Here is a 21,729-nt window from a genome sequence, read left to right as displayed (position 1 = left end):
TCAGCCTGCACTTTTTTTTGGATACACATGCAGTGCAAAAAAAAGCAGGAAATGCCAATGGCAATAATCCAATTACATCTATTTATTCAAAGGCAGGACATATTGAGAACTTTGGCTTAAGTAGATTTTTAGAATATCTACCTCTGTTTGATGCAGAATGCATTTTTATTTTTCTTGTGATTTCACTTTTAGTGGGAGTGTTATTAATTTATTAATAATCAATAGTTAAATAAAATGAAACTCTATAAAAAAACCAAAAACTAATTTTTATGTGCAAGTCAGAGTGCTAGCATATTGAGTACTACAGTTTTAATAGCTGGTATATAGTAGTTTTATCAGCTACAAATAGATAATGGGCCTAAGTTTTGTATGTGTGCTGAATGTCCCTGAACAAAGTGTGTTTCTTTTGGAAGAGTTTAAGTGCTTGAGAAAGCTCTGGCATTCAGGTCAGCTGGGAGGACATTGAAGGATTCAGATCTACAGGAACGGTAAAGAGAGAAGATGAAAAGATTGAAAGAGATTAGATTTGCCCAGTTATGTGCTTTCCTTTCCTCTTTGTATCTCTGGCTTTCTCTTGCTACTTCTCGATATCTTTTTCTTTATATTGGTCTCCCATTGTCTCTCTTGGGTGCAAATTCAAGCTTTTGCGCTACTTTCTGGTCCAACATATCCCTATAAAAACCTGCATCTTATTCGCTACAGCACATAATTCAAACTAATCAGCCACAAAAAAAACACTGGCTACTAGGCCTGTTAACACCAACGCAAAACAAAAATACTGTCCGATCTTCACATCTGATTTGCCTGTTCATACCAATGACTGTATATAACTGTACATGTCTATAAGAGAGTCTGTTTCCGGATTCTTCTTCTGCTGTAACAGTAGTATGCGAGCAGCATGCGACTAAAAAGCGTAAATCTTTTTGGGCGGCCATCTTAATTTTGAAAAAAGAACAGAATATTTATAATTGGCGACAGATATTCATTCAAATAAAATGTTTATCATAAATCATTTTCGTATTGAATATTCAACTTGCTGGTAACAAGCCTTTTCCTGTTCGCCAGTGAACATTAAAGTGATTTTTGTGTACATTTTCTATTAATCGTGGTAAGAGTAACTCTTCATATTGAAGACTGTGATAACTGGGCATGCATCCAGAATGGCTGTGCAGTCAAGCCTATAATCAACATTTAGAAAGAGCCAATTCAGGTGTCTGGATCACAGTGGTGGAGTAATGCTGTACATTCCCTGCAACCTCCACAATGTGGCAATCAGAGCAGACCAACAAGATGGGGGAATTGTGGCTTGCACATTGCTAGCGTTCATTATCATTAACTTGACTCGCATAGTTCCGTTAGAGAGTATGGTGCTCAAACAATCGTAAATTTCTTCCTTTTCTTTTCCACCTTTTCACCAACCGTTCATCCAAAGATCCCAGACACCCACTCACAGACAAAATAGCTTTAAAAGTTGACAGAAATGAAACGAGTTCTGCTCTGTTAACTGAGGAAATAAGAAACACGCACGCATGCGTTTCACATGCAACACTCACCATCTCTCACTTAAACGCATCTTGAAGCCTTACTGGTGATAGCGGTTTAATCTGCTTTGCTTTAAAGCACGCTCTCTCTCGCTCTCATACCCAGAATCCTCTTCCTCCAGGTTTGCTTTAAAGTCTGATGCTAATGTAATATGTTAGGATTGGCACCGCAGATAGTTTAAGTGGAATGGCCTCCGTGCTCCTTTAGTGGAGTGAAGACTTCTGTTCTCTGCTTTTATTAAATGAGAGAATGTCTAACATACGGTTAAAACTCTCTCCATTGGCAATTACAGCTCAGCACAGAGGGAAAACTTTATTTAAACCGATCCACAGGAACAAGAATGCACCTGGATCTGCCAGCGGGGAGTTTAACACACAGATCAATCAGTAATGGAGTGATGTTCGCACTCACACTTGTATGCACACACTTCAGAGCTCACATTAACACACACACACACACACACACACACACACACACACACACACACATACAGGGTGCAAAGTTAACTTAATACCACACCTGAGTAGTAGGAGAGTTGGAAACGTTTCACCGCTCTATAAATGCGTTTTCTGCTGTATTTTGCATATTGTTTATTTTCATAAAAAATATTTGTTGGACATTTCATTTAATTGTTGTATTTTTGCCTGTATGAGAGTAGGACAAAGTTGTTTTTCCACAGCACAGATCATTGAGTCACTCACAGCATCATACACAAGCTGGCGTCTGTCTCATAGTGATACCGCACCTGTTACAAAACACGAAGACACATCGTTATTTTGTTTGTCATTTTTTTGTCATTCAAGGCAAAAAAAAATATTGTCCTCAGCAAACCTCAAATGAGACCTTAAGAGGACTGTAAAAAATGTCACCTAAACCACGGCAACTAAAATAAAAAAATTTATTATATTTATTATTAATATATTATAATAATATATTATTTTATTTTAATTCACCCCCTTGACAACTGCTTTTTTTCCCTCTAAAAAAATGGATGTGAGAGGTAGCCTAATTCTGAATATGTAAAATTTAAAGTGGAAAAATCATGTAAATTGATCAGATCTAACATATAACCCCATGGCCATTATTACAACAACAAAATGCAATTTAGCCACGCCAGTGTACAATATTTTATTATGTAGAATAAAAGTAGGTGTGAATAAAAAAGCTTTTAAATCCTTTTATCCTTATCCAGGGTGTTTGATTATTGCTGTGGACAATGGGAGGCCTTGGAGTCAAACAATTGAGAACCGGAGCTTTAGGCATTGTAGATAAAAACCCTTAATTGTGAACTTTCCGCTGAGGACAAAGTAATTAAAAGATGTTCTTTACCGGACTTGAATAGCATTGATTCGAATAGCTCACATCATTTACATCCGTTGAGGGTGAGGTTCTTTATAGCGATCATTCTTACTGATGGCCGGTTTGTCAGTAAATCGTTACTTTGAGTGAGATCTTTTCACTGAATCAGTTGAACCGTTTCACAAAACAAGCCTAAAGAATTTGTTCCCGAATCAGTTCAAGCAGTTCTCATAGCTCAATGAACCAAGAACCGTTTCATTTGGACATGTCTGTCTTGAGAGTTACCGACTCACTGAACTCAGAAGCGAGTGTTTTCGAAATGTTTTGAAGATTTGACTGATGGGGTGAAATGATACTTTAATAGCTGGATTATGAAAATGTTATGAATATAATACACTGCAAGTATATCTGAGACTTAACTGCAGGAAAATGTTATCAGCGCACATGTGCAAGAGAGTTTTTTTAATAAAAAGCATTTTATTAAAATGTCTTATTCAGCCAAGATCTGAAAACAAATCGTATTTAGGTTTGTAAATGACTTCTTTTTTTTTTATACGAGCAGAATCACGGCTGCAACGAACTCAACTGAGACACATATGAATCACTGTTACTAATAAAACAAAATAAAAAACTGTAATCACCTACACATGGTTTTATTGAAACCGTTATGCCAGGGACCGCATAGTGACATGAAAAATCAACTGTTTAAAAAAGGACCAATTCATTTAAATCAAAATGTTGCATAATAATGTTGTAGGTTTTTTTTTTAACAACACCCAGTTTTACTCGCAGTTGCTGTTTGGCAAGTGTTAATTTTAACCTTGCTTACACATATGCTTACACACATGTATACACACACACACACACACACACACACAGAGACTGCTGACCTAGAGCATCTCAGCATGTAGATCTGAGAGGATAAGAGTGCGGATTACAGCGGTAACCCCACCAAGGGGACTTACATCGCTATCACCATACTGTGGATAACATTTGGAAGAGGAGAGGACCACAGGTTTCTCTCTTTTTTATTCTTTGTTTATGAAATCACTCTTTTTAGGGCCTGCATCTCTTTGTTAAACAGCGGACACAAAAAGTGTTTGGACATTGAAGTCACACTTAAAAATGTGTGAATGTCACTGCATTATTTACAAAATATCAAACCAAGTGGCATTTGCATACAAATGATTCTAGACCTTTTCTGAAAATTATAATGTCACTGAGCCATTTTTACAATTACTTTTAACCAATTGGTGTCAGTGACACCAGTTGTGTTTGGACACCTTAAACAAACACAATGCATCCAAACCAAATATTTCTGAGGAATGTATCTGTTGTTTTATAGTTTGAAACAGTGTTTCAAAAGTTTAGAGTTGGTAAGATTAGTTGAAACGAGTCATGTTCACAAAGGCTGTATTTACTTAATGAAAGTACTGAAAAACAGTGCTATTGTAAAATATTATTACGATTTAAATGAATTGCATTCTGTTATTTTTAACTATATTTTAAAATGTAGCCAGTTGTTCCCTGAAAGCATTTTATAGGAATTCAGTGACTCGACCCTGAACCATCGCAGTCTGAAGTGAATGGATCTACAACGTCCAGCCTGTGCTTAAAAGAGTAGTTTTTCTTTATTATGAAGTAGATGCTCTGTAGCTCTTCAGTAAAAGAAAAATGTTAACATGCAGTGCATTCTAAATTCTTCGTCCCATTTAATTTTTTTTTTTTTAATATTTTCAGTATTATAAGTGTACTCCACATATTGAATTTAATGTATGTGCGTCTCTCTCTCTCTATATATATATATATATATATATATATATATATATATATATATATATATATATATACATAAGTAAATCAAATCTTACTGAACCCAAACATTTGAACACTAGTTTACTTCGAATTAATTTCACTTGGTTAGGTATTTTTGGTCACATTTTATTTTAAGGTTCCATTATCACTATTTACAAAACATTAACTATGAATTTTGCCTAAATAAACTCCTCATTTTTCTGCTTATTAATAATTAGTTAGATAGTTGTCAAGTTTAGGTAGGATTAAGGATGTAGAATATGATCACGCAGAATATGTGCTTTATAAGTACTAATAATATGTTATAATATAATAGGCATGCTAATAAGCTAATAACCGGTTAATAGTGAGAACTGGTCCTTTACTGAAGTGTTACCATGCACGGTTTTAACACTCTATTCTTTGTTGAATTAGACATATGGAAAAATTCATCATCAATAGCAGCGCAAACTCGCACCAATCACCGAGTCCCTGCTTGGTTGCCATGACGCTTGTCTTCTGACTGGTCCTGATCAGCAAGGTGACATTGTTTCCTGTCTCTGTGTGGGCTGAGGCATATTTAACAGGACCTTGTGCGTTGAGCAGCCCCTAAAGATTCGTTGTTCCGGTCACACCTGAAAGTATGACCAAACATCAAATGACCCGATTTCATACAGCGGTTTTTCCAACATGCCGGTTGACGGAAATAGACGGCCGATTATATATTGCCTTCTCTTTCATGTTAGTCTACAGGAAGAGATGGGCTTAACAGACCGCGCTGGAAGCCCAATCTGAAGTCACGCTGCCTTTAAAAGTGTTTGGAGTAATAGAGGATAAATGACCTTTACCCTCAAGGAGTGAGTCAGCCATCTTTCCACCGATGCGGAGAATAGAAGGACTTCCTTTGATCGGCTGCCAATCAAAGCACCCTTTCCGTTGGAAAACACACACGTTGCCCTCTATCTGTACCCCTATTGTGTCTGAGTGGGCTGTATCACGGAGATGACAATCTAGAGACACGGAGGGCACGGCAGACAGGCGGTCATCGGCAAGAAAGGAACGATGGAGAGATTTGGAAGGTGGATGAAAGGGCTGGTTTGTCATTTAATGGCTTCTGTGAGAAAAAGGGAGGGAGGGTGCCATGCCTGTCTGTGAGCGTGTGTGTGAGCGATTAGTCACTGTAGAATGCTCTGCTGCTTTGCGAGTCTTGCCTCAGTAGCTCCTCACACAGACAGTTACAGAAATAGAAACAGGAAGTGCTTTCATTTCACTCAGCGGCCCTTTAAAATCACAGTCAGATTTGCCGCACCGAGGGAGGTGGGGGAGAGAGCGAAGAGAAAAGAGGGCAGGAAAAGTGATGAGAGGAGATGTGAGGGGATATTTGGATCAGTGCATCTCTATAATAAGCTAGAGCTGTCTGGTGGGATATAGTCTAAGAAAGAGGAACTATCTTTCGTTCTGAACTGCTAACGAGGGCTCACGCTGTCTTATGATTGCACAGCTTTGTTAGTGCACATTTTCAGGTATAATTTATGCACCGGCAAGTACATCATGTGCTAAATCTATTAGGGCAGGGTCAGTGGTGGATCTGCAATGTAGGCAGTACTGCGGGGATGTTCCCCCTATCCAGACAAGCGAAACCTTTCTTCAGCATTGACGATAATACTAAGCCTTTCTTGAGCTCCACATTAGCATATTAGAAAGATTTCGGAATAGTCCTGTGACATTAAATACGTACATGCATGCATACACATTAAAATAGAAAACAGATATTTCGAATTCTAATAGCATATTTACAGTAACGTTTTTGCTGTATTTCGTATCAAAAAATTTCTTAGCATAAGACATTTACCAAACTTTTAAACGGTAGTGCATGATTAAGTAATTCAAAACTAATTATTTCAAAGATTATTACTGCAGGATTTCTACATTATTTTGCAATAGAAATTACAGTTTAGATAATTTACAGTTTGGGAATCAGTTCAAACTGGTTGTGTTCATTTCAAAGCTCTGATGTAGTCATTCAGATTTTCATGTAGGCCTATTAAAATATTTTTAGTAAAAATATATTTATGTGTCTTTTATTATTTTATTATAATAAATAAATAAATTGTAAATATAAATAAAATGTAACATAATAAAAAAAATATATATATATATATATATATATATATATATATATATATATATATATATATATATATATATATATATTTTTTTATATGTTACATTTTGTTTATTATATTTGCAGTTGTGTTTTATTTATTTCTTTTTTTGTTTTGCCATGATGTGCATTTAATCAGAGCTACTAAGCTATAAATAAATATTAAAATAGGCTGAAAACATATCAAGATATTATATAAAACTATTTATAAATATTCGGTTAAAGTTAAATAAAAAACATTGGTCCTATAACAGAGCCTTGTGGGATCTCGTTCCTGCTTTCTTTTCATATCCACTTTTTATTAAAGTACATCACCATGGCCAATTCACAGGCAAACATGAAAATGGGAAAAAAAAGTAGCTGTCCTCTAGTGTTCTTCTTCAAACCTCTTCACAGTTCAGTCCTTTTTTCCAGCAGTCACTGCGGCAACAAGAGCATCTCCAGATAAACATAGCAAGACAGAAAGACAGGGACTAAGAAACGAAAAAAGAGAGGGAAGCTATCTTTTTAGTATTGCTTTTTGGCTCTCTCTGTGTGTGTGCTAGTACGTGTCTGTCCACACGCACATGCATTGTAGACAGAACTCTTACAGCATAGTTTAGTCTAGCCCAGGCTTTAAGAGATGTTTACTCCTTGCTGTATTTGATACCGTTAGCTTCCTACACTGATTCTTTCTCGCTTTATATCAACAAACAAAGCTACATATGTGCATTTGACTGCTATACGCCTGATTCAGGCCCTCAGGTGTGTGCTTGTGTGTTTGAGAGAGAGACAGACAGGAACAGAGCATGCCAGTGGGGAGTTATGACGTTTAAACATCATCTATCTTTGCCTCTCTGAAGTCCTTGCACTCAGGGATCGGGCCTGTCAAAACATACACTCCCAACTGCTGCACAGGGCACAAAGACACACATTTACACACACAAACACTCTCCAGAAACCTGACTCATTCAGTCATCCCTGAAACAGCAGAGATGCCTAGAGAGAGAGACAGAGGTAGAAGATGTCTCTGTTTTAGCAGCATTGGCCGAAAAAGCTCCTACAATACACACACCTACTGGTTTACATTACTGTTCAATATTAATAGCGCTTTTTTTTTTAATTAATGCACTGTTTACTAACACACAAACACACATCGGAGATCATGCAGCTCTCACATCCAGGTACAAAGAACACTGCCCCACGACTTTTAGTTAAATACTGAAATACAGTTTAAGTACAGTTTAAATACTGAATGGATAAAATCGTTGTTTTTGCAGTAACTCACTTGTTGTAACGAGATACGCAGAGACATGGAGACACGCAACCTCTTTCTCTCTCTTTCTCAAATTGGCAATATTTGAGAAAAGGGTTTATTGAATGTGTTTGATGGTAATTGCCTGGATCTGACATGAAGATATGTTGTGGCACTGATCTTGATCTTCCAGTCAGAAACATTAACGGTTTGATGTTAGTTTTTGCTAACATTTCTTTGAATAACATGATCGTAATTTGAACACGTGATTGAATATAACATGAAACAAATGATTGCTTTTGATTAAAATCTATTGTCCATAATGCTTACATTTATGTGTCTTTATGTATAATATTATATATAAAAGTGCCTTGTATATAAAATGTATGCTGTGCATTGCAAAATGTCACATTAATTTTTACTGTAAGTATTAAATAGGTCTTTCTTCCCTCTCTTTCTTCCAGATCCTCCTTCTTCAGTCTTGCTTCCTGATGCTCTTCCTCCAGTACGCAGCTCCACGACTCCTCCTCGTCCATACACGGCTACGCTCCGCCCCTCTCTCACTACTACCACGACAACCACCCAGGCTCCGCCTCGCCACCATAACAACATCCTCCCAGAAGCCCTGACACGGTCGCCTCCCTCCCTGCAGACTCCAGTCGCTGTTGACTATTGTGCCCCACGTCTCACTGCTGAAATCTCCTGGCCACGGACTCACCAGGGACAGGTTGCTAAGCAACCGTGCCCACCTGGCACCATAGGTTAGTGAGAGAGTGATTAATCTATTATTAGGGGCAGTGTGTGCATAGAGGTTTATTTTGTTTAATGTGTATTGAATACATCAGCGCTTATGCTTAGCTGCGTGTGTGTGTGTGTTTGTGTGTGTGCTCTTGGAAAGATCTGATACACTTCAACACTGCAGCAAGGCTCCTGATAAAATAAATGAAAGAATTAAATTGTAATTCTAGCCTGTAATTAATTTATCATCCAGTGTTTAGGGCTAAACTCATCATTAGTAAATCTTTATAATTATGTTCAACAATAGGAATTACCACAGTACAAATAATTATGGCCACACTTTATTTTAAGGTCCAATTCTCACCATTCACTACAACTTTTGCCTCAGTAAACTCCTAATTTGCTGCTTATTAATAGTTAGTAAGTGACGAATAAAAATGATGAATAAAGAATGTGCATCATATGTATGAGTGAAACTAAATCATTATATAGTCTATTGTGGTTATGCAATAATATAATATTATGTAACTTGTAACTTGCTGCATAACTATAATCTTTGACTACCCATTGCATCTGACATGTCCCCTATTCGTAAACTCTGGGTTTACTTTTTTTTTTTGAGTTTCTTACACATAAAAATGGCTTTGTGATGTCATTCATGTGCGTTAAACTCATAAATATGCATCTGACATGACTCTAACACCATATGTGCTTTATAACTACTAATAAAAGTCCAATATGTTAATATACACGCTAATAAGCAACTAGTAAATAGTGTGAATAGGTGCATATACTAAAGTGTTACCGTAATTAATTTGACCTAAATAAAGCATTTGGACACTTAAGGAAAAAATAAATATGTCTTCACACTATATAATGAAATACCAAATCAATGTGGCATATTCTAGAGAATATATGGACAGTTTATTAAAAAATGTTAACTCTGTAACCATTTACTCACCTTAATGACATACCAAAAGTCATAAATAATTTTTGAATACATCTGAGCATAAATTAAATTTACAATAAGTGCTGCATTGATAGGATTACGACTTAATGTACACTGTCAGAAATAAAGATACAAAAGCTGTCTCTGTGGCGGTACCTTTTTAAAAGCTACACTTATGTACCTATTAGGTTCAAATATGTACACTTTAAGTACTAATATGTATTTTTAAGGTACCAAAATGTACCCTTTAGGTGCAAGCATGTACCTTTCGAAAAGGTACCGCACCAGTGACAGCTTTATTTATGAGAGTCTACATAGACTTACATTTTGGTAAGTTCCTCACACAAATACAGTGTACATGTCAGATGGACCCCATTTATGGCGTCATTGATCACCGTTCATCTTCATTTCATGGAAAAGAGAAGCACTAACTTTCTGTTAAACATCTACTTTTGAGTTAAATAAATAATAATAAATAAAACATGTCATATAGGTTAGAAACAACAGTAAATAATGACATAGTAATCTTTTTGGGGGTCTCAAGTTTACCTTAAGTATGTCAAATACGTGTTTAAGCCACCGTATAGCCACAAAAACTTGTAAAAGTTATGAGCAGTGTATGTTTATCTACTGTGGAGGTTGAGTTAATCTTGAAAAAAACCCTTTCCTGTTGCTGAGGTTAGCTTATTCAGGTGTTCTGTCAGTGCCACCTCATTATGTGGGCAGCTGCCAGCTGTTGATTGACACATTATGTATCACTTGTAAATCTCTTGCCCTGCTTATGTGTGTGATTGGTTTGACAGCAATTGCAAGGCCATGTTTTCTCAGCGAGTACGGATGCCCATATGCCTGAGCGAATGTGTGAGTGTGTGTGTGTGTGTGTGCGCGCTTTGCGGTGTGTTCATGTTTTCCTATATTATTATTTTTCAGGTGTAGCCACGTTTAATTGTTTGCTCGGCTACTGGGATCCGAAGGGACCAGATCTGAGCAACTGCACCTCACCGTGGACCAATCACATCACTCAAAGAGTGAGTAAAAACACGGCACCATGGGAAATATGCTAATGGCGTATCAGCCTATTTAAAAAATTGAGTAGAGAGCGATATGCCTATGGCAAATATTCTTAAAGCATAATTTGGCCTGAAGGTTTTTTTAACAGAAGGCACAAAAGCTTATCACAAAGAGCAGCCTGTAGCTAAACAGCTTAGAGGAAATTTAGTGTACAACAAAATGAGCCAAAAATTCAACTGTCGAGATCAGTCGCAATTTATTTCACTTTGTGGCAATATTACGAAGAGACAGCAGTGCAGCCAAAAGTGTCGTGCAACAGCAGCTTAAAATAATGAGGCGTGTGTGTGTGTGTGCAAGTGTGCACTGAGAGCGCACGTGTGTGTAAAGTGTGATGATGACTGAAGCTTAACGGTAATGTGAAATGGTTTCCTTTGTACTACAGAGAGCAAATCAGAAAATAGGCAGAATCACAAATCTATGAAGCCATTTGTTCATCCACTTATTCGCCATCAAGGGACAGAGAGAATAAAATCAATATGCCCACGTACATCTCTCTCTCTCTCTCTCTCTCTCTCTCTCGCGCTCTCTTTTTCTGTAGATGAGATCTGGAGAAACCGCTGCTATAGTAGCACGGGAGTTGGCTGAACAGACGAAGGGAGAGCTGAGACCCGGAGATGTTCCTTCCACAGTCAAAGCCATGGCACAACTGGTGGAGCTGCTGGACGTACAGCTCCGAAATCTCACCCCGGGGGGCAAAGACACAGCGGCACGTAGCTTAAACAAGGTATTCAAGCTGCTAATAAACCACACGCACTTTCTGGTTAGCAATTACACCGTTATTACACGTTTATTGCACGTTAATTACATTGCTGTTCTTTAGTGTTCTTCTGTGTTTTTGTGCGAAAAGGAGTTGGCGAGAGAGAAGCGCTCTAATTCTGCGCGGAGTACAGTGTTTTAGGCAGTAAACCTGTGGCAGTCCACAGATCAAAGGCTTTAAGGCCCAAATGGGAAAACTTTCTGTTAAAAACAGCTACTGCTCGATAGACAGAAATCCTTACACTCACTCACACACACACCCACACACACTCTTATAAATAAGGACACACAAATTAAAACAGCTCATAAAGCCCCGGTGAGTTTTTTCCAATTAACAAAAGAAGCCGCAACATAAAAGAATAACAAAAAAAAAACTTCAAAGTGGTGAAAAGCACACAGAGACTGCACTGCTTTACACATACAGACAGATGAATTTGTTAGAAACATAATGAACTTCCTGTCAGACGTCTAATATACAGAAGTACGTATTTTATGAATGTCAAAAGTGGTTGTTTGTGACACAAAAAACGTGTCACAGGTCTATTTAGGGACGGCAGGAAAGAAAAACCATGTTAAATGAAAATAGTAAAATGCAACTACCTAGGGGTGTAACAATATGCTAAACACGTCATTTATAAGAAGAAAACCTATGCTAAACTGTTATTATATCAAAGCTATGGGCTGGTTCCCGATGCACATGACAATTGTGATACCAAAATATAAATATTTGATGTATCTTGCAATGTTGACTTGTTTTCTGTCAGAGATTAAATGCAAAGATTTCCCATATGTACATTTTTACAATTATTATGTTCAGATATATGTAAAATACATCTTTGATGCCAGTGCATACTTATCCAATATAATAATCTATACTTTATTGTAATTAATGGTAAAATCAGACAGCAAAAACATATTATTTAGTAGATTAATAGTATACACCTTGTATTAGCAACGATATTTTGGCACAAATTCATCTTACTAAGTTGAAGCTAAATTAAGCAAATGACATCACGTTAAAGATAGTTGACATCAATTCATCCTAAAAATAGAAACACACTATTATATGCTGAGAGCAAAAATTGCTTAAAAGAATTTGGAAATGTAAAAAATGTTCAAATAAAATCTTTTTAATTTCCTGTTGAACTCATGCCATGTTAACTATTTAGCATCCGTTAGCACCTTTGCAATGTACGATCTTATTTATATATTTCTATAATTGGTTTTAAGTACATGTATGCTTGTACATTTGTACAACAAATTATTTAAGTCCAGCCTAACCATTTGAGAACGTCGCAAGGCCCAGAACAAAGTTCCTGGTTGTCTTTCTCTGCACGTTAAGCTAGAATAGGAGAAAGCATTTTAAATGTCAAAAAAATCACACACATCACCTTTAATGCGTCTAAACTCAGAGCGGGGAATCTCATTCATTCTCTCAGGGCCAGTTGAGAACTGTAGTGTCTGAATATCACTTTACAAACTTCAAACAGCCGGCCTGTCAGTTTCTTATTACCAGCATCTAGCTAAAGTTATCAATTACACAAACATCAGCTCGTCTGCAATCAGACACAGTCAGACACCTCTGGTCCATTCAGACTTCGTATATCTCGGTGTTGTTTGTTAGTATAAGTGCAGTATTATTGCTCTGGCAGACGTGTAGGAATGTTTTGTGGGTACAGTGTCAGTTTCATGACTCAGCACGGTGACTGTAACTCAGTAACGCATTCATTTTGCTCCTAATTTTAGAATTATGATCCTTTTTATTTAATATTTAATGATTGTAGATTATTTCGGCTAATTAGGCTTAGTTTCCTATTATTAAATATGTCTCACACATATTTAGTTTTCTTTTATTTTCATGTGTAGTTGTGTTTGTGCATGTGACTTATTGTCATTGTAATGTTTTCATATTGTGTCTTTCAGCTCCAGAAGAGAGAGCGCTCGTGTCGTTTCTTCATACAGGTACTTCGCTTTGTCCTTATTTGTCGTGTTGCGTGTGCGTGGGCACACGAATATTGCGAGGGCCTTTTTTATGCACGTTCCATATCATCTACATAGATGGCTGAAGTTTTCAACATAAATACTGCTTTATACTTGTGCGGCGCTGTATCTGTCACACCATATGAATCATATCGGTTGTTTGTGCGCGTCTGTGCGTCTGCGCTTGTGCCTGTGGGCTGCATTTTTTGCATTTATAAAAGCAGAGCAATTTTTTCTCCTGAGAAAGCAGTAGTGATGTCAGCACTGGTCAGCAGTGTCACATCAGGCGACTGATAAACACACACACACACACACACACACACATACAGCGGGGAAAAAAAGCACAGAATAATGTAGATAAGCCCAAGAAAAGCTCAGCAGACTGAACGAAAGGAAAAGCATGAGAAGAACTGATTTAGAGGAAGAAAATGACTGATGCATATCTCAAACTGAGCCAGGCCGCTCAGTCAACCCTGCCAACGCATGACAGATTTATACAGATTTTTTTTTAATAATTGAGGTCTAAATGTTGCTCGACTATTCTGTTTTTCTGGTTTAAAGGTGCACTTAGTAATTTTTCCTCATTAAAAATGTTTTACCCCTAAAGAGATGAGTAGTAATTTTGAAAAATGTGTTTAAAATCACTCATTTGAGACAAAGACCCCAGTCACATTAGCAGCCTAATAAAACCTGATTTATTTTATATTAAGCAGGTCATTTGGGGGTGACATATTAAGATCACATGACTAGCTGAATATTACTCAGTTTGTCTTGTAATCAACTTATTATTGTGCACTTATGCTCACAGAATAAGTGAATCATGGCGGTGAATAATGCGCTTTTCGGGTGTCATGCACTTTTTGTATTATTTTAATTTTATTTTATTATAAATCGTTTTTTATAATGATTAGTTTCAAATTCTTTACACATCAAAAATCACGACCATAAAATGTATAAAATTATATGTTAATATATAATACATAAAATATAATACGTTAATAGTTACAATTATTTAGGTAGTCATTAAAAACATATTTACCCCTAAACAAATGAATCAACTTTTTGGTAAAATCTGTTTTAAATCTTAACATGTGACGAAGGCTCCTGTCAGATTAGTAGCCTACCTTTGAGCAGGTCATTATCTTTCACAGAATAATTCTGTCATTTTTTTTGCCAGTTCAAATCGACATGTTTCTGTTTACAATGGCATCGATAACCGAAATCCATTCTTTTTCATGATCTGGTATCCACACCACTAGGTAGCATTAGTCCGGTTTGACCGCTGTATTGCCCAGAGCAACTTGAACCAAAAAAATGACAGCGTTCTATTAGCAAATGTTCTGCTGAGTGAAACGAGTCTATCAAAACATCAATTGATCCTGCTGATTTAGACAGAGAGAATTACAGGATTCCATGACAACTGTCTAAAGCCTCCCGGTGCTGACATCAAGCAAATATGGATTCTCGGTGGTCATCTAATATGTAATGCAGTGTGTGTATGTGTGTGTCTCTTCACGCTGGATTAGCTCCTCAGCTTCAAAGCACTTCAGTTCTGCTCCATTTACCAAGTCTGTGGAGAGTATTGCCGCTGTGTGTGTGAGGAAAAAGAATATAAGAAGTTTTTTAAAAAAAATCTCTTATCAGTCTCCTCAGTGTGAGCCCCCCAGTGCACACGCACACACACACACACACACACACACACACTCGTTCCCCTGACCTCTTGACACACTCTGTCAGAAGATTTCATAAGCAGTTTCGTGAAGAAGTAAATATAACTCTTCCTTTTTACCTTTTATCCCAGTCGTCTCTCATTTCTGTCTCCTTTTTCTCTCTCTCGTAAAAGGGTCATTACTTTAGTGGTGTCAAAATGAATATACTCATCCCGCCTTTAACACACTCTTTCTCTGTCACACACACACACACACACACACACACACACACCGCTCTACTGTAACTGGGGCAGAATGATTCAACCCAATGGCCAGATTAGCCTGCAGCAACCTAAAGACAAACGACAAAACATCCCTCTGTCCATCCCTACGGATGAGTGCACTACAGTGAGAGAAGTTAATTACATTACATATCTCTTCGCCACAGATATTATGCGCTTTATATGTGCTGTAACAGTTGTAATAATAACGCAAGGTTATGAACTTCCACGGAGACACGATCTATTTAAAATGAACGGAATTTGACCTGGAATTATCGTTAGCAGCCTTTTTGCGAAGGTGACAAATATATTTGGCCTGCTTTGTGAATATCATTGTAGTCCATATGTTAATGCAGCAGCACGCCGCACAAATGAAGAGCAACGTCGTAATGTGGCGCGATGCACTCAGCAAGCTTTTTAATAAACTACCACATCGAGTTTTACCCCTTCATTTGTATATCAAGGTTGAGGTTTTAATATCCCTGTGATAATATTCTCTGCCAAATTTAAAACGCTTAATATCTTAATATCACTTTTTTTTTTTTAAATACTCTTATATTAGTTTCCGCCGCGCAGAAGGGACATTTCATTTTCCTGTACAGTGCTCTTATAGACCCATAAATTACCCCTTGCCTCGTGTGAACCTGCGTGTTTGTGTGCGAGTGTTTGTGCGGATGTGTGTGTGTGTGTGCGACGACAGCTTCTTTCATTTTCACAATGTCTCATGCTCCCTGTGGATCTTTCTTTAGTTTGACAGGTTTATACTCCGGCACAGAAAGCGTGTAGTGTGTGAGCGCGGGTGAAAGTGGAAGAGAAATGGTTTATGGGAGAGGTGGGCACTTTGGGAAATATGTCCTTATTGTGAAGTTCAGATGTCAGAATGCATGTGCGTGCGAGTTCAGAAGTCGTCCCTCACCTCCAGAATGCTGACATCTCTCTTTTTCTCTGTTCTGCAGGCCATGGTGGAAACGGTGAACAACCTTCTGCAGATGCGATCCCAAGCGGCGTGGAGGGAGCTGTCTGTGGCCGAGCAGCTGCGATGCGCAACCATGTTGTTAGATACGGTGGAGACGGGCGCCTTCATGCTCGCAGACAACCTCCTCAAAACCGACACCATACAGGAGAGCACCGACAACATACGTGAGTCCTTGCACATGTTTACACGAAACTCTCCATGCACATATTTCATTGAACTAATCAGATTTCACCCCCGTGTCTCCTGCTGCTTGTTCTGATTTCTCCTGTCACGAGGAGACAAAAACGAGTTAAACAACAGATGGATGAAACCGTTTTATTGGATAAAGACATCTGATGTTTTTAAGCACATGAAGGAAATTTCCAAGCTCATCCGTAATGTAAAAAAAACTTTCAAATGTATGATTTCAGACCCGTTTGATAATGCGGTGGGTTTATGTAAAATAATAATAATGTCACAGTTTCATTACTGTGCATAAATCTTCAAAACATTCATGTAGGGATTTTATTTCCCTTCTTTCGTTTTTAACACTTCCGAAGACACTTTTCAAGAGGTGTAAAAATGCATTAATGCATTGCAATGTATCGCTGTGTGCACGGAAATGCAATGCATCATTTACAGAATTTAATCATTATTATTGTACATTATAATTGTAATAATACCAAATGCTACCAAAATGCAAAATTCTGTGCACGTGGATGCAAAACATCAGTATAATGAAACTCCACTATAGCATAGATTTTACCTCCAGTTACATTTTTTTCAGTATTTTGTTTTAGTAATGAATCAAGACTAACTGAGTCAGATTTTTGACTTTTTTTTTCTTTTGGTCATTTGGTAAAGAATCACAATAAATGCTAATATATTTATTTAAGAAACAGCACTGCATAAAATTTTGATTTATAGAAAATCTGTTGTTTAAAAGTCTGGGGTAAGTAAGATTTCGATTGATCAAACAGTAAAGATTTTTACTATGTTGTCTTTTAAATAAATGCCGTCAAATAAATGTATCATGGTCTTCCTCAAAATATTAAACAGACTAATTGTTGCATAATAGCATTTTTTTCTTTAGAGCCATATCAGCATATTACAATGGTTTCTGAAGAATGAGACTGATGACTGTAATAATGATTAATTAAATATTATTACTGGAGCAATAATGTTACATGTTATTACACATTTTACTGTATTTCTGATTAAATAATTTTGGTCTCTGCATGCAATATTACTAAAACTACTATACTTTATATATATATATATATATATATATATATATATATATATATATATATATATATATATATATATGTGTGTGTGTGTATAAGGTCCACATAAACTAATAGGAGTTCATATGTAAGACCTGATGCGTAAAAAACACATTATCACATTAGAGGTACACAGCAGGGACAGACGCTTCAAGTGCACTCAAGCCAGATGTAACGAAGCGTGTCTGTGAAAAACACAAGAGAGGTGCACACAGGGGGTCTCATTCTGTCTTGACTCATGCAGAGGAATCTATGCCTCGTCTTAAGAAACTATACAGAAGCGGTCAAAATGTGTACTGATTGACACAGGACTGCCACAGGTACACAGAAAGTATCCACTCAACAAGGCATCATTTCTCCAGCTTGATGGTATTTATAATTATAGATCAATAAGTGCATTCAAACATGACATTTGAAACCATTGCCGTATTAATTGTGGAACACTCTAGCATACCGTTAACTGCTCTCATGCTGTCAGTCAGCGCAGGCAGGAGGCAGTTTCCTTCAAGCAGCTTGTGAATGAATAGGCCCTGTGAAACTGTGAGATAAAAAATGAATCCAATCTATAATAAATATTTAAACCAATGCTAAAAATAAGGTTGCAAATTTAGGGCAGTGTCAAAACCCAGAGTGTCTCTCTAACTCTCTAGAAACATAGCGGTAAAAAAAAAAAAAAAAAAAAATTGCAGTGCGTATACAGTATATATGCTTTTTCAAATTCACAAGAAAACATAAACTAAATGGAATTGCGGAAAGCATGAATTTCACGTACATGTTTTCTGAATAATCAGATTTTGCAATTAATCTACCAGGGTTTACTTCTGACTATCAATGTGTTCTGCCAAAATTGAGCAGGAACAATGCGTCTCAATAGCGTGTAATGCAACCAGCCACAGTTCAGTTTATGTATTTGACATTTAGATGCAGGTAAATCTGAGATCAGCAATACCACAATAATAAACCAGAGTGTAATAAATTGTTGATGATTGTTGTTGCAACAATCATCTCTGTAAAACATGATAAAGACAACATAGATTAAAATACAGTCTGGTTCAAAAGTCTTAAATGTCCCAAAAAAATAAATGTACTGTCATCATTTAATTACCCTCACATTGTTCAAAAAACTAAAAAGATTGTTTTGTGTGAACTGTCCCTTTAAACAAATCTCTTCGATGTATTTCCAAGAATCTTTAGCATTGTTTTACGCATTTTGGCAAATCCAGTGACTAAATGTTCTCTGACACGAGATCTCTGGGAGTTTAGTTCAGTCTGCTGAATCATAAAATCTCCAGAGGTGTCAGAGTGATAGTCACAATTTACTGCTAAATGTAACCGTAATGGCACTTTTATGTTCCTGCATCTGTTAGGAATTTAAGAAGAAAAAAACTTTTCAGTTTAAACCTTGGTGGTATTGTGTATGCTGCATCTTCTGACGAAGTGTAATGCTGTACATGTGACAGCAGGACAAATGATTCCATCTGATATGGATACTATATTAAAACAATAATCAGTTTCCAAAAATACAAATTAAACTTTACATTAATGCGTTGGGAAGATGATTTTATTTAAAGCGACTTGGAATAGAGGACCACGAGCAGTTCGACACATCAGTTCTTGTAGAATTTAATGTAAGGTGTATTAGAAAGCAAGATTAGAAAGCAAGCTAGGACATAGATGAAGTGGAGAAAAGAAGAAGTGGACTTTTTCTTCTAAAAGTCCTAAAGTTTAAAGTTGTGGAGCGCTTGAGAAAGATGTGTGCCTTCAGCTGCTTTTTGAAAGTTGTGATGGTCTCAGTAGATCGGATTGAGGTTGGCAGCTCATTCCACCAGAGAGGAGCAGAATGTGAAGGTTTTGGAAAGTGACTTTGTCCCTTTTTTTGAATGAACATTAAGGCACTCCTCATTCTATGACTAACTTGTAGGAGTGCATTGAAGTAGGAGTGTGCGAGTCCAGTGGCAGTTCAGAAAGTCAGCGTCAAAGCTTCAAATCTGACTCTGGCAGCGGCTATGAGTCAGTGGAGTGAGATCAGGAGAGGTGTGATGTGGGTCCTCTTTGGCTGATTGAAGACCAGCAGTGCTGCCGTGTTCTGGATCATCTGCAGAGGCTTAGTTGCACTGTATGAAAGGGCTGGCCAGTTGAGCACTGCAGTAGTCCAGTCTTAAAATGACAAGAGCTTGGACAACGAGCTCCACAACATACTCTGATATTATATAAAGTCAAAACCGTCGGGGCTGGTCTGTTGTTGAAATGTGGATAGTAAAGCTCCGTTGGTCATTAAACACTATGTAAATCATTACATTAAGTTAAAGCTGCTTTCCATAACTTTTTTTATGTTCCATACGCTATTAAATAATGAATCGATTTTTTGCCAATTGTGCTTTTCGCTTGCCCTGATTCACTACGGTACACCTATTATAAGTGTTTATATTCTGACTATTTAAGACAGTTCGGGCAGGTACCACTGCGGAGTCGTCATAAACAGAGAGAAGTAGTTCAGGCGACAATGTCCCTCCGCAACACTCAAGCAGTTCTGTTTATTAACCACTAGAGTGCCAAAAGTTAAAGACTACTTTACTATTGTTTAATTGAATCTAATAAAAGTAATTTCTCTTTCATTCATGTCTGAATAACTTTGAAAACTGGGAAGTGGATTTCTAGTTTCCAGCGTGCATTGGATAGGACTGTATAAGGAGGATAAATGTTGAAGTGATATTTTATGGGTTTGTTTGGTAAACAGAAAGATCTGTTGGAGTTTAACGCAACCATGTTTGGCAGTTAAATGAGTTTATGTTATGTTGATAGTTTTGTGGTTACCACTGTGCTGAGTTAGGTTGTGGGCGGATACATAAAGATATACTCTACACTGAATCATGAGCAATGATTGTGCTTATGTCAAGCTATTACTTGTTTATTAAATTGGCATGCTAAATAAGTTACATTTAGCATGTGTCGAGCTGTTATTTTGAACAAAAATAGATCAAATTAATTGGTTCCAGGGCCCCCACTCAATTATGTTGTAATTATTTGGAAGTACTTAATTTTTAGAGTAATTAATTTAAAAAATAGTTTCTGTTACAAATTACAAATTCCAATTTTTTTTGTTAGAATTGTCAAATCAAAAACATTTAGAGCGCAGTTGAACAGGGTTTGCAGGGATTACAAGCTTTGTACATCAAAGGTTGAGCACTCTGAACCTCATCCAATCCAAGGCAGAGATATAAGCTGGGTCAGTAAGGTCATCAGGTTGAAACAACGGCTGCATCATCTAGTAACAGGAAGCCACGTGCCTTTATGAAACACAAGGTTGCGTGTAGAAAAAGAAAAGGACTGAGTAATGAACCTTGAGGCATCCCAGTAATTAGCTGATGTGACACCAATGAAAAGACATGAAATCTCGAGAAGGGCATCTTTATGTACTCGACTGAAACAACTGGTAATGAAAAATGCAATTTTCAAAATAATAATAATGTAATCTTTCTCTCTAAGAAAAAAACCCTACTTTAAGTAAAATAAACAGAGCACACTGAGCTTTCTTTGTCAATCATGCACTCTTACACAAATACAATGACAAATTCTGTCTCACATTCATCTGCCCACACACACATCCACATATAACCATGACATTAATCAAAACATTGCTGAAATTTTATAGCTGCAGCAATCACTCAAAACAATGAGCTCATGCGCGCACAGTTTAACAGCCATGGTTTAAAATTAACATTCACCAAAAGCGAATAAAAATTGTGTCTTGGAAGCTAACTTTTTATTTAGTCTTTTATTGTCCAGAGCTTTATGTAAAGACACACTTATGCACAAATATGATCGTACATTTGTGACATTAGCCTCTAAATGCACTGTAAATATTCACAATTTCATTGAGAGATGCTGTGCATAATGTACACTGACTCAACGTTTTAAAAAAGTGCAAGACTCAAATGTGCTACATCTGAATTATTATATAATAGTTTTATATTAGTATTAATTGCATAGAAGAGTAATACTAATTTCATTTAATAATTTTTTTAATAGTT

At 36.9% G+C, this 21,729-nt stretch overlaps 1 protein-coding gene across 6 annotated transcripts in view; it reads left to right on the top strand.

Moving 5' to 3' along the window:
- adgrl3.1 (adhesion G protein-coupled receptor L3.1) overlaps positions 1-21,729 on the top strand; it is a 91,260-nt gene that overhangs the window by 42,695 nt on the left and 26,836 nt on the right. For all 6 annotated transcript variants that reach the window (XM_043243510.1, XM_043243486.1, XM_043243505.1 and 3 more), the window contains exons 7-11: positions 8,498-8,794; positions 10,651-10,748; positions 11,330-11,515; positions 13,471-13,509; positions 16,414-16,597. In XM_043243510.1, the coding sequence (XP_043099445.1) occupies positions 8,498-8,794; positions 10,651-10,748; positions 11,330-11,515; positions 13,471-13,509; positions 16,414-16,597 (804 nt within the window). The remainder of the gene's footprint in view (positions 1-8,497; positions 8,795-10,650; positions 10,749-11,329; positions 11,516-13,470; positions 13,510-16,413; positions 16,598-21,729) is intronic.

Source organism: Puntigrus tetrazona, chromosome 1 (genome assembly GCF_018831695.1).
Source record: "Puntigrus tetrazona isolate hp1 chromosome 1, ASM1883169v1, whole genome shotgun sequence".
Classification (NCBI taxonomy): domain Eukaryota; kingdom Metazoa; phylum Chordata; class Actinopteri; order Cypriniformes; family Cyprinidae; genus Puntigrus; species Puntigrus tetrazona.
This window is presented reverse-complemented; position numbering and strand designations above follow the sequence as displayed.